This window comes from Moschus berezovskii, chromosome 6 (genome assembly GCF_049115385.1).
Source record: "Moschus berezovskii isolate FMDL1 chromosome 6, NW_MosBer_1.0, whole genome shotgun sequence".
NCBI lineage: Eukaryota > Metazoa > Chordata > Mammalia > Artiodactyla > Moschidae > Moschus > Moschus berezovskii.
Genome location: NC_142465.1, coordinates 44,937,092 through 44,959,578, shown reverse-complemented (window position 1 = coordinate 44,959,578; position 22,487 = coordinate 44,937,092). Strand labels below are relative to the sequence as shown.

Sequence of the window (22,487 nt, the reverse complement as noted above, 5' to 3'; positions counted from 1 at the left end):
TGATAACTCTGGAAATTTGGATTCCAGTTTAGGTCAACAGGGTTTTGGAATCAATGAACTTGGAGGGGGTAGTTTGAGTGGCAGTACATCTATGGGGCTGGATTTAAAGGCTTTGGATCTGTTGTCATTAGCTGAGGTATTCCAATAAAGACTCATTCTGGAAAATTTTAGGTTAATTAAATTAAGTAGTGGAAACACTTTTCTTTAAATAACATTTCACAACAACCTAATTAACAAAGATTAAATTTTCATAACATTTTGATTTTTTCATTTGTTGGAACAGGATCTTTTGGTTGGGAAGTTGGAGCTGGAAGAGACAATGCTGCATTTGCTTTTGGAGCACCTGGTTCGAGTTCATTTGGTGACAGCAGCTTTAGTAGCAAAACAGTTGAAGGAGATCAAGTGGCTAGGTCTGGAAGATCCATTTCTAGTGATCTAGGTATTGATATATTATTATTGTGCATGCAAGTTTTCTGAATCATAGGATGTTTTCAGTATGCTCTGTGACAATCATTTTGTATTCTACAGGTGACATCAATTTGAGAAGTGGTGATATCTTTGTTGGTGATAGCTCTGGAAATTTGGAACCTGGTTTAGGGTCTTCTGGTCAACAGGGATTGAAAATCGATGAACTTGAAAAGGATAGTTTGAGTGGCAGTGCATCTGTTGGGGCTGGATTTAAAGATCTCGGATCTGATGCTAGCTCAGGTATTCCAATATAGACTCATTCTGGAAAATTTTAAGTTAATTAAATTAAGTGGTGGAAACACTTTCATTTAAATAATCTTATAACAAATTAATTATTAAAGATTAAATTTTAATAACATCTTGATTTGCTTTTTCATCAGTTGAAACAGAGTCTTTTGGTTGGGAAGTTGGAGCTGGAAGGGTCAATGCTGCATTTGGTTTTGGATCTTCCGGTTCAAGTTCATTTGGTGACAGTGACTTTAGTAGCAAAACAGTTGAAGGAAATCGAGTGGTTAGATCTGAAGGATCCACTTCCAGTGATCTAGGTATTGATATCTCATTTTTGCACGTATAACTTTCTGAATCATAAAATATCAATAAACTCTGTGACAACCATTTTATATTCTGCAGGTGACACCAGTTTGAGAAGTGTTAGTGCCTATGTTGGTGATAGCTCTGAAAATTTGGAATCCAATTTAGGGTCTTCTGGTCAACGGGGACTGGAACTCAATGAACTTGGAGGGGATGGCTTGAATAGCAGTGCATCTGTTGAGGACGAACGCAAAGGCTTTGGCTCTGATGCCAGTAGTTCAGGTATCCTCTCAGTCTCCTTCCTGAGAAATCCAGTTGAGTTCCAAATATTTATTATTTTGGTTAATAATATTTTGATTTTTCTGCTAGCTCAAAAGCCTGAATCATTTTATTTTGGACTTGAAGTAAAGAGTTTTGGAAAAAAAGTTTCTGAATCATAACATTTATTAAATATATTCTGGTGAAAAAGTTTTGATATTCTGGTAGGAGTACTAGTGTAAGAAGTGGGGATGAACAAGTAGTGATAATTTGGAAATTTGGGACTGATGCTTGACCTTTTGGTGAAAAGGAATTTGGAGGCAGCAGATTGATAGAATGGGGTGGCAATGTCCATTGGACCTAGATCCATGAATCTCAGGACCAATGCCCTTGACTCAGGCATTCTCCTAACCTGTACTCTTTCAGTAAAATTGAAATGTATTTCAAAATTTCATTATATTTTGAAATAACATTTTAATTTTTCCTCTAGAGGGAAGGACTTCTAGCTTTATAAATGGAGAAAAGAAGGGCTGAACTCAATTTGGCTTTGGAGATTCTGGTTCAGATTGATTTGGTGACAGTGATTGTAGTGGTATGGACTGATAGAAATGGAGTAGGTGGTTCTTTGGGCTCTAGTGCTATAGGTTTTGATGGTTAATGTCTTTGCAGGGAATAATTCTAAATCACGATATGCTTTGAAATAATTCTTTTTACCATCATTTTGTATTTGGAAAGAATGCAAAAAACGAGGCTGAATATTTTAGTGGCATTTCTGAAGATTCAGGATTCAGTTTGGAGTCATCTGACCAATAGGGATTTAGAGTCAGTAAATTGGTGGGAATGGAAAGGGTAGTGGTAGATCTGCTGGGGCTGAATACTTGAGTCCTAGATCTGAAGTCAGTGACTCAGATATCTTAACCTGGATTCTACTCCCAAGAAATCCAAATTAACTGCTTCCTTCCTTATTTCTTTAATCACATCTTGATTTTCCATTAGGAGGAAATATTTGGTCTTCTACTTCTGGAAGTGGTGAAGGAAACAAAGGTGAAGCTGGACTTGGTGTTGGTACCTCTGGACCAAACATATCTGATGAAACTGGCATTAGTGGTACAGGTACCTGTGATGCTGGAAAAGATGTTATTGGATCTGGTTCCCCTGACTTGAGAATTGAGGTTTATTTCTGTCAATTAAAAAGTCAGGATTCTAACATAAATTATAAAAAAAATTAGTGAAAATCATAACTTTTCTTAATAAAATATAAAAGCAATGAAAAGTCCTAAAATGACGAAATATCTTTAGATGATATCAGATGAAAGTAATTTAATATGTTGGTGTAGAATATGGAACTAGTTTTGTAGTTGTAAATATATTGGTGTGAGATAGATAGTTTTTGTTGCCTTTATGTGAAATTGATTTGAGTTTCTTAGGTAGAAGAGTGGCAGTGGATTTGTTGGGCTTGAACTTTGTATTTTGCATCTGGCCTTGATGGCTAAAGTATTTTTTAACAGGGCCATTCCTGAGAAGAGTAAATAAGATCCAACCTTTTTGAAAATCTCATAAAATTTATTATTTCCACTTAATGGAAGCATGAGATTAAATAGTATTGAAATTTGTGTTGCACATTGTTAAAGTAACACTTAGTATGTTATGGGAACTATTTTGATGAAGTTAGCAGTGAGTATCTGAAAAATACAATTCATACTTAGAACTCAAATTTAGGGTTAATACCTTTTTAGAAAATGAAATATAATTAGCAAAAAAGATAGTGTGACGTAGTAATCGTTGGTCTCAGAGTCGACTATTAATGAATTTGGTCATACAGAAATAATAATTTTATTTTGGGTTGTTCTTAATCTTTGGACACACATTTTGGGGTCAAAACTTCAGTGAAACTCAGATATTTGAAATTTTTCTTTATTTATTGTCACTGATTTTGCTTAAGTACAGTTGATACAAATGGCTAACAAGACACTGAAATTCTGAACCCCAGACCTGCTGCCATTAGCCTAGGTATTCACATTTCTTAGGTTTTGTTCCTGAGAAATGTACTAAGAGGTAATTATCTCTTATCTTTCTATTGTGGAGTGGTTGCCCAATTGAGATTTTTCTTTTATTTGGATGTCAGTTTTCAATTGCTTTCAATTTTCCAAATTAGGTGATAGACTTTTATTAATAATCTCCCCAGTAGCATATCTAATGCTAGTAAATCTAGTGTTTTTGAAATGACAAGTTCTGGATCTCTTGACATTAATGTCTCTTGACATTAGACATCTTGAGATTGAACATATCAGTTCATCTAGATTAGTAATTTTAATACTTCCAGTTTCTATGAATGCTGAATCCTTTATGCACTTGACATTTTGAAATGGTACCAGATTTCCCAAGTGTGAAAAAATTCACAGTGAGAGTAAGTTTGGTTGAAACTGGAAAAGCAGACTTGTCTATACAACCCTTTTCTCTTTCCCTGAACAAGTTTTAAGCAATTGATCTGGAATAAATTAATTTGGTACCAGTTCATTTAGTAATGAGGCTTATAATTTTGTTACTCCAGCAGGTTGTTGAGTTGAAAAAATATTTTTTCTTATATAGCATCATGTGTCTCTAAGTCTACTATCATTACCATTGATGAATTTAGATCTTTGATATATATATCAGATTTTAAAATATACTTTTCATATTTTACCAAATAAAATTACAAACAGAAACGGCCTAATCATTTTGTATTAATTAGGTGTCACACGTTCATCTGACTACAGTACATCTGGATCACTCAGCACTCCAGGTAGTTTGATTTTTAATGTTGTTTTTAAAATGTATTTATAAGATGTTCTCTTGATTATTGATTTGCTGGAACTTAATATTATTATATGTTTCTCATGCAATATTGACCTTCTAAGTGCATGTTCTCTTTGAATACCATAATTTAGATGACCAATTGGATATTTGAAATAAGTTTTGAATCAGAAACATTCAATTGTATCTTCAGTTCAGTTCAGTTCAGTTGCTCAGTCGTGTCTACTCTTTGCAACCCTATGAATCACAGCACGCCAGGCCTCCCTGTCCATCACCAACTCCTGGAGTTCACTCAAACTCATGTCCATGGAGTCGGTGATGCAATCCAGCCATCTCATTCTCTGTTGTCCCCTTCTCCTCCTGCCCCCAATCCCTCCTAGCATCAGACTCTTTTCCAGTGAGTCAACTTGTCGCATGAGGTGGCCAAAGTATTGCAGTTTCACCTTTAGCATCAGTCCTTCCAGTGAACACCCAGGATTGATCTCCTTTAGAATGGACTGGTTGGATCTCCTTGCAGTCCAAGGGACTCTCTTAACAGATCCTAAATAAAACAATACAACCTCCCATTTATCATTTTAGGTATAGTATTTAAAGGTTGATTTTATAAATAAATTAAGAATTTAATCTATTTTCGTCTAACTTGGGTAAGACAGCCTGTAATAAAGAGTAGTGGCCTCAAGATATACAATAAATGGTGTTGTGAAAAATATTTAAAAATTCTATCAAAGTATTCACTTTTTAAAATTGTTGCTGTATATGTTGCTTGTTTTAGACCTTGCTCTAAGGTTTCATGTATTTACTTGGTCACATATAAAAGAGTCAGTGCATTGGAAATAAAGGATTATGGGAAACCAAGTTTCAAGGTTATGAATTTTTCCCTTTGATTAGGATAATTCATTTTTTAATATAGGATAATGAGTTACTAGTATTAGACAGTAGACTGTTTTAATAAATCTATCTTGGACTTGTTTGGGTAGTATCTTCCAATAAAAATAGGCCACCAAATTCTACTTTTGAAGTTTAAAAATTAATTCTGTAAGGGATGCAGCATATGTTATTAACTGTCTATGACCCAAAATGAATAAACTGTTAATGATGTCTGAACATACTGTAGCTGATTGCTACAAGAAAAAAAAAAGGCTTCAGAGATAATCATGCATATGTCTTTGGCAAATCATAGCATCACAAAATAAAATTATATATTTAGGATAAAAAACCAATTGGATGGTCTTCAATACCAATTTTTAAATTCCCACGTAAAAGACAAATATCCTATATATTTAAGCCAGTACATTTTAGAAATTTAAATAATATATTCATTATGTTAAATAGAGAAAGGATCCCATATTCCAGAAGCAACGCCGAAATACTCAGAAACAAACACGATTATTGGTAAGTAATAGATTTATTTCTAATTTGTATATGTATTTATATGTCCATCAGCCGGTACCTAATGAGGTTTCAAAGTAAAGAAAATTTGAAACTAGTTTAAAAAATTTTCCTGTCATCTATCTGTTTAATATACCCAGGCACACACATATATATACACATACACACATATATATACATACACATATATATGTATAGAAAGAATATACTTATTTATACTTATTTAATATTTTTTCACATTTTAATTAATTAAAAAAATTTTAAATTGTGACACATCCAATATTAATGGTCACCCACTCAGACAACATTAGAAAGATTATCTCTATAAAAAGCGAAACACATGGGCTTTTGTTTAAAGTTCGTTAATAATTTCTCATTTTGATATTAATTTCTCATTTAAATGCTTTCTTCTCTGCAGTCACCCTCTGTATAGTTTTGGGTTTTTTTTTTCCAGTAATAAAGATACTTTATTACTTTTGATGAGACTTTTGATGCCTAAGTCAAAGATCTCTCTTGGTAAATGTCACATTACACTTGAAAATATGTGGGTTATTTTCAGATATCTTTTGATAATGATTTCTAATATAATTACACAGTGATAAGAGAACAGACTGTTTGATTTCAATACCTTTAGACTGTGAAATTTTTGCACCTTGTTTTATGTCCCTGAATATGTTCCAGTGTCTCCTAATTTATAGTCTATGGGAACATGAATAGAATTTGTATCCTACAGTTGTGTGAAAATTGTATAAATCTTAATTATGTTAAAAAAAAAAAGTAAAGCCAGTTACTTTGTACAGTGTCCTCCATCTGGGGTTTATCTGAATTACTTATTACAATAATTGAAAGGATATGATTTTATATGATTTTCTAACTTCACCATTAACTCCACCACTCCCTGTGTGTTTATTAATTGGCATTCTAAACAGAAGAGTTGTCCCTTCTCCCTTATTTGTTGATAGTCATATGGACTCATGGATTCTGACATTATTCAACAGCTTATAACCCACTACTATTATTATTCATTTTGAAACTCAAATTGTCCTATATTTGTCCAGTGGGAGCCCCTTCAACTGAATCCTGTCCTTTCAGTATGTCTCCATTCTTTTCTGAACACTTCCCTTATTTTCTGGCACAAGATGATGTGTTTGGAAATGAAATGTCCACTTTCAAATGCTGGTTGTATCATAACAAGAAAAATGAGATGGCCTTACTTTCAAAAACAGTAAAGTACTAAAAGACAAAGAAGGGCAGCACAACTGTTCCAAACTAAAGGAGATTAGAGAGATATAGCATTTAAATACAACAGACGTTTGGTTCTTGAGTCTGAAATACAAACCCAAGTAGTATTTCTAACACAGTTTCACTTATTAATGACTGTTAATGGCCTGTAATCAAACCCTACCTATTCGCTATGCAAATAAGACCATTATGTAAAATGAGGTTAATTAATTGTTTAAAGGTTCTTTCCTTCTTCAGAATCAGCTACCCTATTATCTTACATATCATGTAAGACATGCAAGCTCTCTTACATATCATATGAATAAAGGTAATAAGCAAAATTTAATTCATTATAAATAAATAAATGTAACAGATGATCCTGGACTAGGAAAAAATGCTACAAAGGGAAGTACTGGTAGAGCTGGTGAAATCTGAGTATGACCTATAGATAGAATATAGTATTGTTGTTAAACTGATGTTTATTACTGTGCAGTATTATGTATGATGCTGCCTTTGTTATTAGGAAGTGAAGTGAAGGTCGCTCAGTTGTGTCTGACTCCTTGTAACCCCATGGACTATACAGTCCCTGGAATTCTCTAGGCCAGAATACTGGGGTGGGTAGCCATTCCCTTCTTCAGGGGATATTCCCAACCCAGGGATCGAACCCAGGTCTCCAGCACTGTGGGAGGATTCTTTACCAGCTGAGCCACCAGGGAAGCCCAAGAATGCCAATTTTCCTAATTGTTACCAGGAAAAACAACACAGAATTCAGGGAGAAAGGTTTAATGTCTGTAACATAGTCTCAAATAGTTGAGAAAGAAATTGTGTATGTGTACAGAGACAGAGAGTGGGGAAGGAGACAAAAAGAGAGAGAGAGAGAAGAGGTGGATAATTATAAAGCAAATATGAAGAATAATTGCTGAGTTCAGGTGATAAGGGTATATGAGTTCGCTGTACTATTTTTTGCAATTTTTCTCTAAGTTTGAAGTTATTTTTCAAAGTTTAAAGATGTTAAACAGTAAAAAAGGATGTGGGATAAATGATGAAGAACAAAAAAAAAAATAAATAAAAAAAATAAAAAGCGAAACAAACAAGCAAACAGACCTCGGCTTCCCTCCATATACCCTCTCCCACAGCAGAGACAATTTCCCTTTCCTGCAGGGAAACAAGATGCTTTTCTTCTTTTTAGTAGGAATAGCCAACTTTGGGTATTTCCAAGAATTCAGGTTTTACTTTTCACACATTTTGCAGTATGTAGGAAAGAAAATTACAGACTTAAGATGGATGTGAGACTAGTACCTTTCAGTGAATTTTTCTCTAGGTACATGAACACTTGAAAAATGAAAACTGGAAGGTACATTAATTGTTCTAAATAATAATGAATATTTTACCCTAAATATTTTGTAGGTGAAGCTTCTACTTGGGGCAAAGGAGCATATAAAGCTTTCAACGGCCGTGTTTTTTCCTTTGAGTCTTCATGCACATATACTTTCTGCCGTCACTGTGTTGAATCGGGAGGAGATTTCAATATTGAGATCAAACGAAACAATGATAGTGAGATTGAAAAAATAACAGTTATAATTGACAACAATGATGTCTCTATCTTTGGTGATATACTTTTAGTTAATGGTGAAAGGTAAATGTCATAGTGTTTTGAATAAAGTATGTAGAATATTTTGAAGTAACCTGAGCAAAAAAGGGGGAAAAAAGGTTGATTGGGGAAGATAAACTACTCTTTTCCTATTTCGGTGCTCATATATAAAAAAGTCTTCTTACGTATATAAGACTTTGCTGTATATGGGATTTATTCCTATAACAAGGTGGTAACAAAAAGAGTAGTTCTGTTGTTTGACTGTTTTGAGTCTAGATTTGGGGCAACATGCATGTTCAATGAGACTGTTAATAGAATATTTCAACTTTCGTTTGTATGTTTAATGCTAAATAAAAATTTGAGGTTTCACAATACACTGAAATTTAGGCCATTATTTTTAGAAGCGGCAGTTTATGTTTGGAAGGGATGATGTATTTGAATGCTTTTCAGGATAAGAAAATGAGATATGATAGGCTACTTATGAACATTTCAAATTATTTAATCATTTTATTCTTATAACGAACCAGTTTCTTCTTGTTCACTTCTCCAGAGCCCCAAATATTTATTCATTGTTTCTTAAAAGTCTTTCCAAAATCAGAAAAAAGTCATTGTGTCCCTTCTGAAATGACTAGAAAAACCTTTAATATTTACCAGCAGTATTATTTATGATGCTAAATATAGAAACATAAATTATCAGAAAAATTTTGATGCAATAATACTGTTCTTATCTTTTATATGTAACTGTATTTTACACTTTTCAGTGTGCAGATACCATATAACAATAAGTTGATTCACATTAAAAAATATGGAGAACATAATGTTTTGAATAGTCGTAGAGGAATCCTGTCTTTAATGTGGGACAAAAACAACAAACTCTCAGTAAGTTCACCTATGATTTTCTTATAGGCTTGTTCATTTTGTTCTTTACTGTCAGTTGTAAAAATAATATAATATAAGGAAAATAGATAAGGTTTATTGAGAAATCTGTATATATCAAGGACAGTACTAAGCATAATCTAATATTTAAAATACCTTGAAGTACATAATATTAATAATCTTATTTTACAAATAATGGGACTCAGGAAATTCAGGATAATAAAAGTTAAATAATCTAACCAAAGACACAGTCAGTAAGAGGTGAAGTCAGATCTTTGCAAATTCTAAATTCAGATAATTTAGAAAAGACTGTGATATATTACTAAGTAACCAGCTTAAGTAAAATTGAATATGAAGAGGCTCTGTCTTTCCATTTGTTTAAATTTTGTCTTGAGATATTTTCAATATTTTATAAACATACATGTAATTTTTTCAAAGCTCACTCTTCACAAGCAATATCCAACTTGTGGTCTTTGTGGTAACTTCAACAGCACTCCAGGTAGGATTTCAATGCATTTGTCTAAGAAAACTCCCTCTCAAAAAGAAATTACAATTATTTGATTTTGGATAAATCTAAAGCTAACAATTTGCCTTTGTATAAAGAATGATTAATTGTTAAAATATATGTTTATATTGTCATCTATATTTATCTTGAAAATAATGCACTTATATAATTAATATCTTGAAGTTAACATTGCTTTCTTTTTAAGGAGATGATATCAATGAGCACATTGCCGATAGTAAAATTCCTGGTTATTGTTCCAAAGCTGTTAGTAAAAGCTATGAAGTTTGTGAAGATGGAGTACAGGTAATAAATTCATATTTCATCTAATAACAGACCTCAGCAATATTCCCTTTGGTTTCAGTTTAAATATCCAACATTCTCTTAACACACAGACCTTATTCTTAGAATTCTGCAACTGCTTCTTCTCCAATGTCCATATGGTCTGTTTCTCAGCTTTATAGTCTAGCTGTAGATGCTTAAATAAATATTTTTTCCGTAAAACATTATGATACTTAATATATATTAGTATAATAATTCTAATTTCCTTTGAGCAGTGTTTTAGTTAACCTGTAAACCGACATGCTTCACCTCTCTATAATTATCTCAGTGGGGACTGGCTCAACTTTTACAGTTTAGAAATTCTGTAGTGTGTTCCTAAGAACTACTTTTCTGCTCTCTCTCTCTTTCTTTTGCCCCAGACAGCCAGTCTGAATTGTCATCCCCAGTATACTTTATCTTCTTTTTGAAAAAGTTACAGATCATTTATACTATACCACTTGAAAATATTCATCATTTGCTTTGAATTTTCTGCACGTAACATGATTCTCTGAATGTTGATTTTGGTAGATTGCATTCATTTGATGACTGAAGGAATTTTCATATATACTTATTTCAATCTAGAATAAAATTCTCAAGATCAAGATATGTATGAATTGTATAGGCAGAAGAAACATGTTTTATTGACAATGGATGTTGTATTTATAACATCTATCAGCTTCTATCAAAGCAAATTAAGCCATAATGTGGTATAAGATCATCTGCTATCTTACTTGTGAAGTGCTCCTTGATCTTTGCAGTTAGAATTACTTTCTCTTTTCCCCTATGCCAGTTGTTAGAATTTATGATCTATAAAAATGCCTCATGCTTTTCTCACATGTTTCCTATGAGATTATGAGCTCTGTAGTAATATTATGTTTTACTGTTGTGGTAGTTGCACAGTGTGTGAGAACTTACTCCTGGTTGCTCAAATATGTTAGCTGAATAAGTATATAAAGTTATATTAAAGACTGTGTATGAGACATTGTGTTAAGCATAGAGATTACAAAGTTCTAGTTTTTGCTCTGAAGGAGCTATTACCTAGTGAGAAAGATACACAAAGAATAACACTGAGTTTGCTAAAAAGTTCATGCTCATTTGGATTTTTCTGTAACATCTTGCAGAAAAACTCAAACAAACATTTTAGCCAACCAAAGTTCATTGATTAAAAACATAAAAACAGTCTTTGAGATTTCATTTCACTTAATTTTATACCTCTCTTGGAGAATGCTATCAGTTGTCCTGGGGATTGCTTGGTGGAAATTGTGTATTTGCTTGCTAGTAGCTTTTGTATTCCTTTGAAAACAAACATAATTAAAATAGAAAACAGCTATGTGCTAGTTAAAACATATTAAAATTTAAAAAAAAAATTTTTAACTTCTTTAACCAGCATGTTTCTTAACCAACATGTTGTTTCCTTAACCAACATGAGAACAAATATGCTGTTTCCAGAGCAGCTCACATGACCCCCACCAAGAAAGCCCAGAATCAGTCTATTTTATTAGTTTGCTCATCGAATATTATATAAGCAGACTGACAGCTAAAAGGCTAATACCCTTCTGTCCGTTGTGGTTTCAGTCTTACACTATCCCAGTCTCTGGCATGGACAATCTTTTCTTTTCTCATATTTTCCATTTTCTTGAGTTCTGAACTTCATGTCACCTTTAGAGAAATTTTGGATGAAATTGGGTACAATTTTTGAAGTCACTACATATTATCAGAGGTGAAGTTTTCATTTAGCAGTCACTGTAGGAACTGTAATAATTCAAAACTCCCCATTTCGGTCAGTGTTCAAGAACTTTCCCTGTCAAAGCTATGGGCTATTATACAAACGCCCCCGTCTGAACTTATCTTTCCCTAAATACTCCTTTGATTCCTCATTTTTCTGTTGTTTCAATAAAACTTCATGCTTTATTTTGCAGTACTGTAACAAAATTATTGGAACCTATTTTGAGAAATGTGGAAAGGTTAGCACTTTATCCAGTGACTACAAAATGATCTGCATTGATGAGTATTGTCAAAGTAGAGACAAAACATCCACATGTGACACTTATTCAGAATTGTCCCGCCTCTGTGCCTCAGATGGTCCTGGCACCTTTGAATCCTGGAGAGATGATCCTGATGTGGTTTGTGGTAGGTTTTAAATGTATTGTAGACTCCAAATCAAGAAGATTCTATAGCATTTAAAGTTGAGCTGTGTCTCAAAGTCATTTTCTCAAATACCTGTAACTCCTGGAAGGAACCTCATGGGCGAAAGAAAGGTCTTGTCTCTGACATGTACTTGTGAAGAAATTGAGGTCCATTTTGTGGAGTGACTTGTCATAAGTGCTTTGTGTTAAGATTTAAATAGGGACTTTATAGACTTTTTAATTAGTAAAAGTCACTGGGAAAAATAAATAATTTTGTGAAATTCTGTAAAATCTCCATAAAAATAACTAGGAAGTTATCAAAGGTATGTTGACTGGTAAGTATTTTCTTTCAGAATATTAGAAAATCTAAATGAGTTTCATACAAATCTGAATATACTTTTCATTTATACTTAGTTCAGTCTTTTAAATTAAAATATAAATAGAATATCAATGTCAAAGTAAGGTAAAATGATGCTATGTAATATACATTTTCTTCAAATTAAATATTGTATCATAAAGTAATGCATAGGAAATTGGCATAATTTAGTTACTGAGTATCTTTAAAAACTGGCCTTTATCTTGAAATTTAGACACCTACTCTAAAAGATCATTAGAATGTTATATACTTATCACATTTATTTTCCTCTGATTTCTATGTATGCATATTTCTATATTTCTCCAGAAAAACCTATTTGCCCAGAAAAACATATCTACAAAGAATGTGGTCCCTCAAATCCTGCAACTTGTTCTAATGTGGCTCCTTTTCAAGACATTGAATGTGTGAGTGGCTGCACCTGCCCAGAAGGTAAAACATTTGAAAATGAAGTTACACAGTCATAATGAGATCTTGTTTCTAACAAGATATTTATTGAATAAATTATCACCTATTCATAATCTATCCTTCTAATATACAGGAATGGAGAGGTAGAGATACTTTTAAAGTTAATGTATATTTCTATCTCTATAATACTACACAGATGATCTCCTAGTCCTATGCTGGGCTCAGTAGGACTACTGTGTGGCTCTGAAAGTTAACTATACCCTTGCCAGTCTTCAAATTTCTTAAATAAAAATTATCATTTTAAGTATATGTTTTCACTTGAAAGAACAGCCTCAAAAGTGATTACTCAATACACTGCTTGATAATTTGCTGATATTTGTATAGTATTGGAGATTAATCTTATATAATGTTCTCTAGGTTATCTATTGGATGATATTGGAGAGAAAGGGAGATGTGTGTTGAAGTCTGACTGTCCCTGTGAATCTAGTGGAAAGGTATATCAGTCAGGAGAAGTCCGCGAAGGTTCTTGTGGTTCTCTGTGGTATGTGTGTGCCTTGTCTATATTTTATTGATAGTTAAATAATACTAATATATTAACATAACTTAAAATAATTCCCTAAATCCACACTTGAACTTTTCAGAAACAAAATTCAACCTCTTGGCATTTTCTGCATTTATATTCTTTTATTTTTTGAGAAATTTTTGTGTGCTTCATGTAAAATATATTAGATTTCTGTGTATCTTTAAAAGATAATGTTTTTTAGGAACTGAAATAATGTTTTGAATAGTAAACCGATTGGTGGTAGCAAAACAGAGGAAAGAATAATACAAAATTATGGTTATAATAATGAAACAATAATTATGCTAATTTTCAAGAATATTTTTTAAAAATACACTTACAAACAATCCTTTTCAAATAATTTTTATATGAGGTTACACAGGTGAAGCTATATTTGATTGAGAGTGGATTTTAATGTGTCAAAGATAGTGTAGATTATTTCTCTTTTAGTTGAATAACTTGATTCTTACTTTTAAGTTCAGGACAAAATGCTGACCAGAGAGCTTCCCCTATCCCTCATTATGACTTTTCTCTGGAACTCAAAGTATCTGCAGGAATTCAAGGGACTTTCTCGAAATGTACTTTGTCCTTGTGGGGAAATAATCTGACTCAAAGAAAGCAAATGTATCATTTTTATTGTAATATTTTCTCAGTAAATAGGCAATGTACTATTTATGTATTGATAATATATTAATAATTATGGAAACAATAATATATTATGGAAAACAAGAGCTATAATTTATTGAATGTGTATAGCTATGCTGTTCAAGAGAAATATAATGTGAGTCACAAATATGATCTGCATATATAATTTAACATTTAACATTTTCAGTTGATTATTTTTAAAAAGCAAAAAGAAACAAACAAGTGGAATTAATTATAATCATGTGCTTTACATATGGGCTTCCCTTGTGGCTCAGTTATAAAGAGCCCGTCTGCCAGTGTAGGAGACGCAGGTTTGATCCCTGGGTCAGGAAGAGTCCCTGGAGAAGTAAACTACAATCCAGCCTAGTATACTTTCCTGGGAAATCCCATGGACAGATGAGCTTGATGGGCTACAGTCCACGAAGTTGCAAAAGAATTAGACATGACTTAGCAACTAAACAACACAACTTTACATATGCAAAATATTAGTATTATCATTTCATCATAAAATTATGAAATGTTGAGAGAATTTACCATCTTTTTCAGTATTAATTCTTACAAGTCTATGTGTACTTTACATTTACAGATCTCATTCTGGCCTGACAAGCCACTTTTCACATAATCAATAGCTGTATGTCTCTTTATGACTTCCCTGGTAGCTCAGATGGTAGAGAACCTGTCTGCAATGTGGGAGACCATATTATACTGAGTAGAGCAGAAGTTATTATTTTGTTCAATGGAATTAGAGCTTCCCTGGTGACTCAGTGGTAAAGAATCACCTGCAATGCAGGAGGTGTGGAGACATGGATTCAATCCTTGGGTTACAAAGATCTCCTGAAGGAGGAAATAGCGACCCACTCCAATAATCTTGCTTTGAAAAATCCCATGGATAGAGGAGCCTGGCAGGCTACAGTCCTTGGGGTCACAAAGAGTCAAACATGACTAAGAGACTAAAAATAGTACAAAACAAATTACTAGGATACCATCGTCTGAAAGACATTTTATCAAGGTTGAGATGTTGGGAGGGGAATGATGATGGTGTAATAAAATTTAACTAGAGGTCTTGGTTTAAGTTGTGATTTTTTTTATGTTGTATTATTTATAGTAAAGAAAATGCAATTGATGACCTTTTCATAACCATTGCCTTTTAACAGCACATGTCAAGAAGCAAAGTGGTCTTGCACTGAAACATTATGCCCTGGGAGATGTAAGATAGAAGGAAGTTTGATTACCACCTTTGATGGCGTTAAATACAACCATCCTGGAAACTGTCACTTTTTGGCCATCCATGTATGTAATAGTCTGCAACACTTGAGAAAACTGATACAGACACCAAGCTTTTTCTTGCTAGTTTAAAACACAATCTTCATCTTTATTTACTATTAAAAAGTAACAAACATTCAATCATTGGTTGTGTATTTCAGTATCTGCTTTGTGTTGCATGTTAACATTGACAATCATTATTACCTGTGTTCCTTAGAAATTCTTTGTTAAACAAAAACAATCAAAATCTTTATTACTATTAATTTTCTAATTATATCAGGAAAAGATTTCCTTTTTCTACTTTTCTTTGTATGTGTTCACTAGTGCCTCAAATGAAACTTTTACGTTCCATATTTTCCTCTTTTTTCATTTTTCCTGTACATTTATTTTTAGTTTTCATAATATGATATTTAGTTTTATAGTATAACAGCATGATAGAGGTTATCCTTACATTTAAACTCTTTTCAGTTTTAAAATTTTAAGTAATCTAAATTTCAATAAAAGAGAGATTCCATTTTGTAGGTTGTGCCTTTAACTGGTGTGAGAATAAGAAATTTTACTTAATCTTCCTGGCCAGAAACAAAGATGAGCAGAATTTGTGACTCCTGAAGTGAGAGATGGGGACCAGTGTCTGAAAAATGTAGTTACTGTTATTAAAAGTCAGTTTTCCAAATCTCCTTTCCTTTTTTGCATACTCTTCATATAATCCATGAGGATAGGGGATGGGCAAAGTGAGAGGGAAATACATAAAAATATATATATTTGCTTCATATAGATTAGAGATTCCTAAATTTTGAAATAAGAACTGTAAGTCAATATTTGACATGACTTTTATTATGGGTTGACAAATTAAATGCTTCTCTCATTGGATTTAAGTTGACATCATGGATTTTCCAGAGAATAAATAAGCTGTGTTACCTCTAAGTCTTATTAGGCTCAATAATGCAGCACAATTCCCATAGAGACTAGACAAAAAGTAAAGCTTAAAGAAAAAAAAAAGTTAATGAGAGAACCCACCAATCATAGACTATTTAGATAGTCTATATCTTATGCAAAATACTTGGACCATCTCTAAAACTCTTGGCCAATCCTAGACTGTCCCATGGACTGAACTAGGTTTTTACTTTCAGAGCAGACTGATTGAATATAAGCCTTTTGCATATTAAAAATGCAAATATGCATTATGAATGAATAACATAGTAATAGCATATCTTCAATGACATTTTAATAATCATTTAATAAATGTATTTTTTAACAGGATAAAGATTGGTCTATTAGTGTTGAACTTCGTCCATGTCCAAGCGGTCAGTCAGGAACATGCTTAAATAGTGTTACACTCCTCTTGAATTCGGTAAGTAATCAGCTTCCTAAAGCAAACTCGAGTCAATTACTCTACAAATTCAGAATTTGGAGGTTGAAAAAGAGAGGTTTTACTGTGAAATTAAAACCATAAATGAGACTGATAAAGTCTCTGGAAGACCTGTATAGTTCTAGGGATCCTTACGAATATAAAAATTAACATAGGCACATAACTAAGGTGCTAGTTACAGGTCAACCTTTTACACTTACTCGATTATTAAAATCTATGGCCCTTTTAAGAAGACAGTTATATTTACTCAGAATTTCATGTATTTGGATCTACCATTTTAACTGGAGATGACCTACATAGGGAGGGAGAGTACCTAGCTTGATCTTTGCTACTTACAAGTGGGTTGACCTTTGGAAATCCAAGTTATCTTCTTGGGTCTTAGCTTCCTTATCTACAAATCAGGGCTGAAAGCCCTGGAGGGGGGTTTGGGAGGGGGAACTCATGTACACCTGGGGCGGATTCATGTCAATGTATAGCAAAACCAACCAATATAATATTGTAAAATAATTAGCCTCCAATAAAAATTTTTAAAAAATTAAAAAAAAATAAAGTTTCTTAAAAAAAAAAGAATTGATATAAGAGATGCTTTAAAAATGTAATATTTTAGACATTTATAAATTAGTCTATTACAGTGAAACTTTATGGGAAAAATTTCAGGTTCACTTATTAATATTATACTTAGATGTATTCATATTGAAAATTAATATTAACTAACAATATGCTTTAAATATTAGTCTGTTCAAGTTGACAAATACGTGTTCAATAGAGATGGAACAGTCACAAATGACAAGTTTGGAAATCAAGGTTATTATTATTCAGGTAAGTTTAATGATATCATTTAAAATATCATAAATGTAAAATGCAGTTACTTTATTCCATTTTTCGCTGTTATAAATGTTTCTGTTTTTAAAAATATATTCAGTATACAGGCATTTTAAGAAATAAAAACAGTTTAACATATTATATTAATATAAATTATTACTTTAACAGACAAAATACAGATCTTCAATGCATCTTCCTCATACCTTCAAGCAGAAACATACTTTCATGGAAAAGTGCAAATTCAAATTTTTCCTGTGATGCAATTGTATGTTTCTTTGCCACCTAACCAATTCACAGATACTGTAGGTAAGTCCTATAGATATTTTTTACAATTTATTTGTTTTCAGTTCAGTCGCTCAGTCATGTCCGACTCTCTGTGACCCCAAGAATCACAGCACGCCAGGCCTCCCTGTCCATCACCAACTCCTGGAGTTCACTCAAACTCATGTCCATCGAGTCGGTGATGCCATCCAGCCATCTCATTCTCTGTCGTCCCCGTCTCCTCCCACCCCTCAGCCATCTCATTCTCTGTCGTCCCCGTCTCCTCCCACCCCCAATCCCTCCCAGCATCAGACTCTTTTCCAGTGAGTCAACTTGTCGCATGAGGTGGCCAATGTATTGGAGTTTCAGCTTTAGCATCAGTCCTTCCAATGAACACTCAGGATTGATCTCCTTTAGAATGGACTGGTTGGATCTCCTTGCAGTCCAAGGGACTCGGAGGCTAATTACTTTACAATATTGTGGTGGTTTTTGCCATACATTGAAATGAATCAGTCACGGGTGTACATGTGTTCCCCCATGTTGAACCCTTCTCCCTCCTCCCTCCCCATCCCATCCCTCTGGGTTGTCCCAGTGCACTGGCTTTGAGTGCCCAGTTTCATTCATCAGACGGACTGGTCATCTATTTCACATATGGTAATATACACGTTTCAATGCTAATCTCTCAAATCATCCCACCCTTGCCCTCTCCCACAGAGTCGAAAAGTCTGTTCTTTATATCTGTGTCTCTTTTTCTGTCTCACATATAGGTTCATCATTACCTTTCTAAATTCCACATATATCTGTTAATATACTGCATTGGTGTTTTTCTTTCTGGCTTACTTCACTCTGTATAATAGTCTCCAGTTTCATCCACCTCAGTAGAACTGACTCAAATGTGTTCTTTTTAATAGCTGAGTAATATTCCTTTGTGTATATGTACCACAGCTTTCTTGTCCATTCGTCTGCCGATGGACATCTAGGTTGCTTCCATGTCTGGCTATTATAAACAGTGCTGTGATGAACATTGGGGTACACATGTCTCAGTGTATATGCCTAGCAATGGGATTGTTGGGTCATATGGCAGCTCTATTTCCAGTTTTTTAAGGAATCTCCACACTGTTCTCCATAGTGGCTGTACTAGTTTGTATTCCCACCAACCGTGTAAGAGGTTCCCTTTTCTCCACACCCTCTCCAGAATTTATTGTCTGTAGACTTTTTGATAGCAGGCATTCTGACTGGCATGAGATGGTACCTCATAGACATGTTTTTATTTCCAAAGCACTAGTGTAACCATCTGTTGTAATTTTCAGTTGTCTCCATTAATAGATTGTAAAGCATTTTTACCTAATCTTTCCTTCCATATTGCAGTAAAATAACCTAACATACAGTGTAGATAGCTTTATTTATTACAAAATCTATTTCCTAATGGTTTTCAACAATTTAAACATAAGGTTTTTAAATTAAGGATTTATTATGTGATTTGATAATATATGCTACATATCAACTTGCTAATATGTTACTAAAACTGACTTGTAGAAGAATAAATGAAAATATCATAAATATTTTGAAAATCAATTTCCAAATACAAGTTGTATTACAACTTGTCTTTCTGCTCATAGATTATCTTTCTTTTACTGAAGTTTTCTATTACAGAAATCGGTTTTTACATACTGTCACAAATATCAAACAAAACAAAGAAACCTTGGCAAATTCCACATTTACTCATTTAAAACCATCTAAGTTTTTGCAAGATACTTTTGCTTAACAAGTGAACATTTTTGACTTATTTATACATAGGCAAAAAAAATGTAATTCAAGGGTCAGAAGGGTCCAGATAAGAAAGACAGGTAGCTCTTAACATGATTCAGCTCTTCACAATGAAACTGAAAATGTGTAGTCATAAACTTTCTACTTTAGGCATGCTTTCTAAAGCCTTGTCAAAGGATGTTAAGTTACAGCAACAAACAGGAAGAAAATAATATTCATGTCAAATGGTGTTTCAGTGTTCCTGGAATTATAAATGGCAGTATTAAGCTGATGTGTCATGAAATTTTACTTACATGTATAAAAAATAACCAAGACATACTCTCATGTGGCTCATACATGATTTGATTTGAGCAGAGAACTGAATATGAATCCAAAGGTGAGAAGATGCTAAAATTTGTTGTGTGCTTTCTACAGGACTCTGTGGTTCCCACAACAACAGAGCAGAGGATGATTTCATGTCAAGTCAGAACATATTAGAAAAGACATCTCAGGCATTTGCTAGTTCTTGGGAAATGATGCCGTGTCCTAAAGCTAGCACTGCTTCATGCATCAGTATAGAAAAAGGTAATGTTTATTGAATCTCAAAATCTGTAATTAGATATTTGTTACTGGAATTATAAACTTATTCTGGTAATAATATGAGACTACTAGATAATCCAGTTTTCAGCTAGTGTTTGTTAACTTTTTCAGCTTTAGAGGGAACAGCGGAGAAAGTTTGACTGGCTGATGACACTCTTAGAAAACAAGCTTCTCATTCGGGAATAGAGGGAGGAAGAGACACTGTTGTCTTCTCTACCCATTCTTTTCCTCCGTGTACAGTTTTCTCTATAGTTTTAAAATGATAGGGGTAGAGGAGACTTCACTCATCACTTCTTTTATTATTATTTCTATTTTATATAGTTGTAGAGGGATCATTTCTTTGAATAGAGACACTAACCCAAATTCCTGAGACACTTCACAGTATAGCTGTAGTTAGATCCAGGTCTCCTAACCACTGCCATCATGTATATTAGTTACACCAAACCCCAAATAGAGATTTTAGTGAAAAAGCTGTACACTTATATGATTCTGCTGACATTTTAGCTTACCAAGGACTTTCATACATACTATTGATAATTCAGTTTATTTGTACAAAGAGTGGTGAAGGATGGAGATGAGGTTATTATTCCCCTTCATGTAGATGGTGATAATGGAGATTTAGATAGGGTGTTCTTAATAAGGTGTAATCCAAGTGTTTTGAGTCTGAATCTTTCTCTAATTGTTCCTCTAGTGTCATTGATTTTAACATATGCTTCATTTTATGTTGCTTCTTTCATAAATAATGGAATGCAATGGAAGGTAAGTTAAAATATATTATAATGAAGTGTCAATTTGTTATTTCTTAATTAATCTGCTTACTTGAAACAAATATGATCAGTTTATAAACTACTAAAGTGACTCGTTTTGAAGTTTCATTTATTTGTTTTGATTTAAAAGATGAGTTGATAAATACATTAACATCAGTATGGTAATGCACATTTCAAGGTTTTGTCATTATTTTATTTTGTAGGTGTTGCAATGAAAATAAAATGAGAATATTTAAAAAAAACATATATACATCTCATAAGAAACCAAGCCAGTTTATGTTAATACTTTTGAGAGATATGTAAATGTCTCTTTCAATTTTCAGTGTTTTAAATATGACTTAATAAAATAAAATACAGAAAATCAAACAATAATAAGATGTTAGTAACATTTACATAAATGCATTGATACCTGGTTGCAAGTTTATCAATATTTTAAGAATAATTGGCCTCAATGTCCTTTTAATAGGTTCAGTCATTGTCCTTTATTGCTTCTTGGTGACAGTCACTTTTAAAAGTCAATCAGCAAACAGTTAAAAAAAATTCTAGCAATGTCTGTGCTAGTCACGGTCATCATCCTTAAGAATTTGCAAATCACCAAGCAAAACATTTTTTACTTAAATGGTTGTTTTGTGAATTTTCTCTTCAATTAATTTAACAGAAGACTATTGATAAATCTACCAAGTATCAATTAACCAGCTAAGTGAAATTATTGTATTTTAATTATTGATAATGGTCATATTTTATGACCTTCAGAAACACTAATTTGACCTTCTAGGGTGACAGCACCAACCTTTCATAATTTAACATAAATATGTATTTTAAACTAAAGTTACTTAAATAATCTGGTTCCCTTCTTCATATTTTATATAGAAATTGCACTTCAGAAAGAGGTTAACTGATTTAATATAAAAGTCCAAAGCTAATAAAGATTTGTTTCTTATTGTATCATGCTTTTTTGCATACAGTGATAATAAATTATAGCATAACACTTTAAAAACCAATTGTTTTAATAAAGACACAAAGCAGAGAATAGTTTTCAAAATTTACACTTTCCTTTTAATTAAAAAATTATGATATTTAATCTAGTGTTGGGTGCATTAATTTTCTTCCAGAACGGTTTGCTGAAAGGCACTGTGGAATTCTTCTTGATTTGAGTGGTCCTTTTGCTTCTTGCCATTCAATTGTGGACCCTAAACCATATCATGAGGTATGTGAAGGTCTTACATTAACAGCCCTTTTTGAGAAATACTTTTATAATACTAAAAGAAGGATCAGATATTAAAAGTGTTCAAATAGGAGCCATTTTCAGTAGATTAAGATATGCATTTAAACTTAAATTGGATTATATTACTTTATTCAATTGTTACATATACCAACTCATAAAAGAGGGACTAGAAAATAACCCCACATGAAGAAAATCTTGAATAAGTTTTTCTAAGTTCTTGGAAAACTCAGTTAATATTTGATTTGCTAATTTGCATATTTTGAGACATAAAATAATTCCAAAAGTTTCAAGGACAATATATTTCCCAGAAGAGGAGTGGTTATGAACTGATTTGTTATACCAGTTTACCTGTTCTGAATATTTTCATAATATA

At 32.8% G+C, this 22,487-nt stretch overlaps 1 protein-coding gene across 1 annotated transcript in view; it reads left to right on the top strand.

Annotated features, from left to right (window-relative positions):
- The window catches only part of MUC19 (mucin 19, oligomeric), a 126,410-nt gene that overhangs the window by 296 nt on the left and 103,627 nt on the right, over positions 1–22,487 (top strand). The window contains 22 exon segments of the mRNA XM_088837009.1: positions 284–439; positions 529–708; positions 849–1,013; positions 1,099–1,292; positions 1,993–2,086; positions 2,089–2,164; positions 2,252–2,301; positions 3,989–4,039; positions 5,383–5,442; positions 8,068–8,296; positions 9,013–9,130; positions 9,566–9,626; positions 9,838–9,935; positions 11,870–12,080; positions 12,759–12,881; positions 13,275–13,398; positions 15,216–15,351; positions 16,583–16,675; positions 17,428–17,512; positions 17,684–17,821; positions 19,958–20,107; positions 22,002–22,096. Of these exon segments, the coding sequence (XP_088693135.1) occupies positions 284–439; positions 529–708; positions 849–1,013; positions 1,099–1,292; positions 1,993–2,086; positions 2,089–2,164; positions 2,252–2,301; positions 3,989–4,039; positions 5,383–5,442; positions 8,068–8,296; positions 9,013–9,130; positions 9,566–9,626; positions 9,838–9,935; positions 11,870–12,080; positions 12,759–12,881; positions 13,275–13,398; positions 15,216–15,351; positions 16,583–16,675; positions 17,428–17,512; positions 17,684–17,821; positions 19,958–20,107; positions 22,002–22,096 (2,687 nt within the window).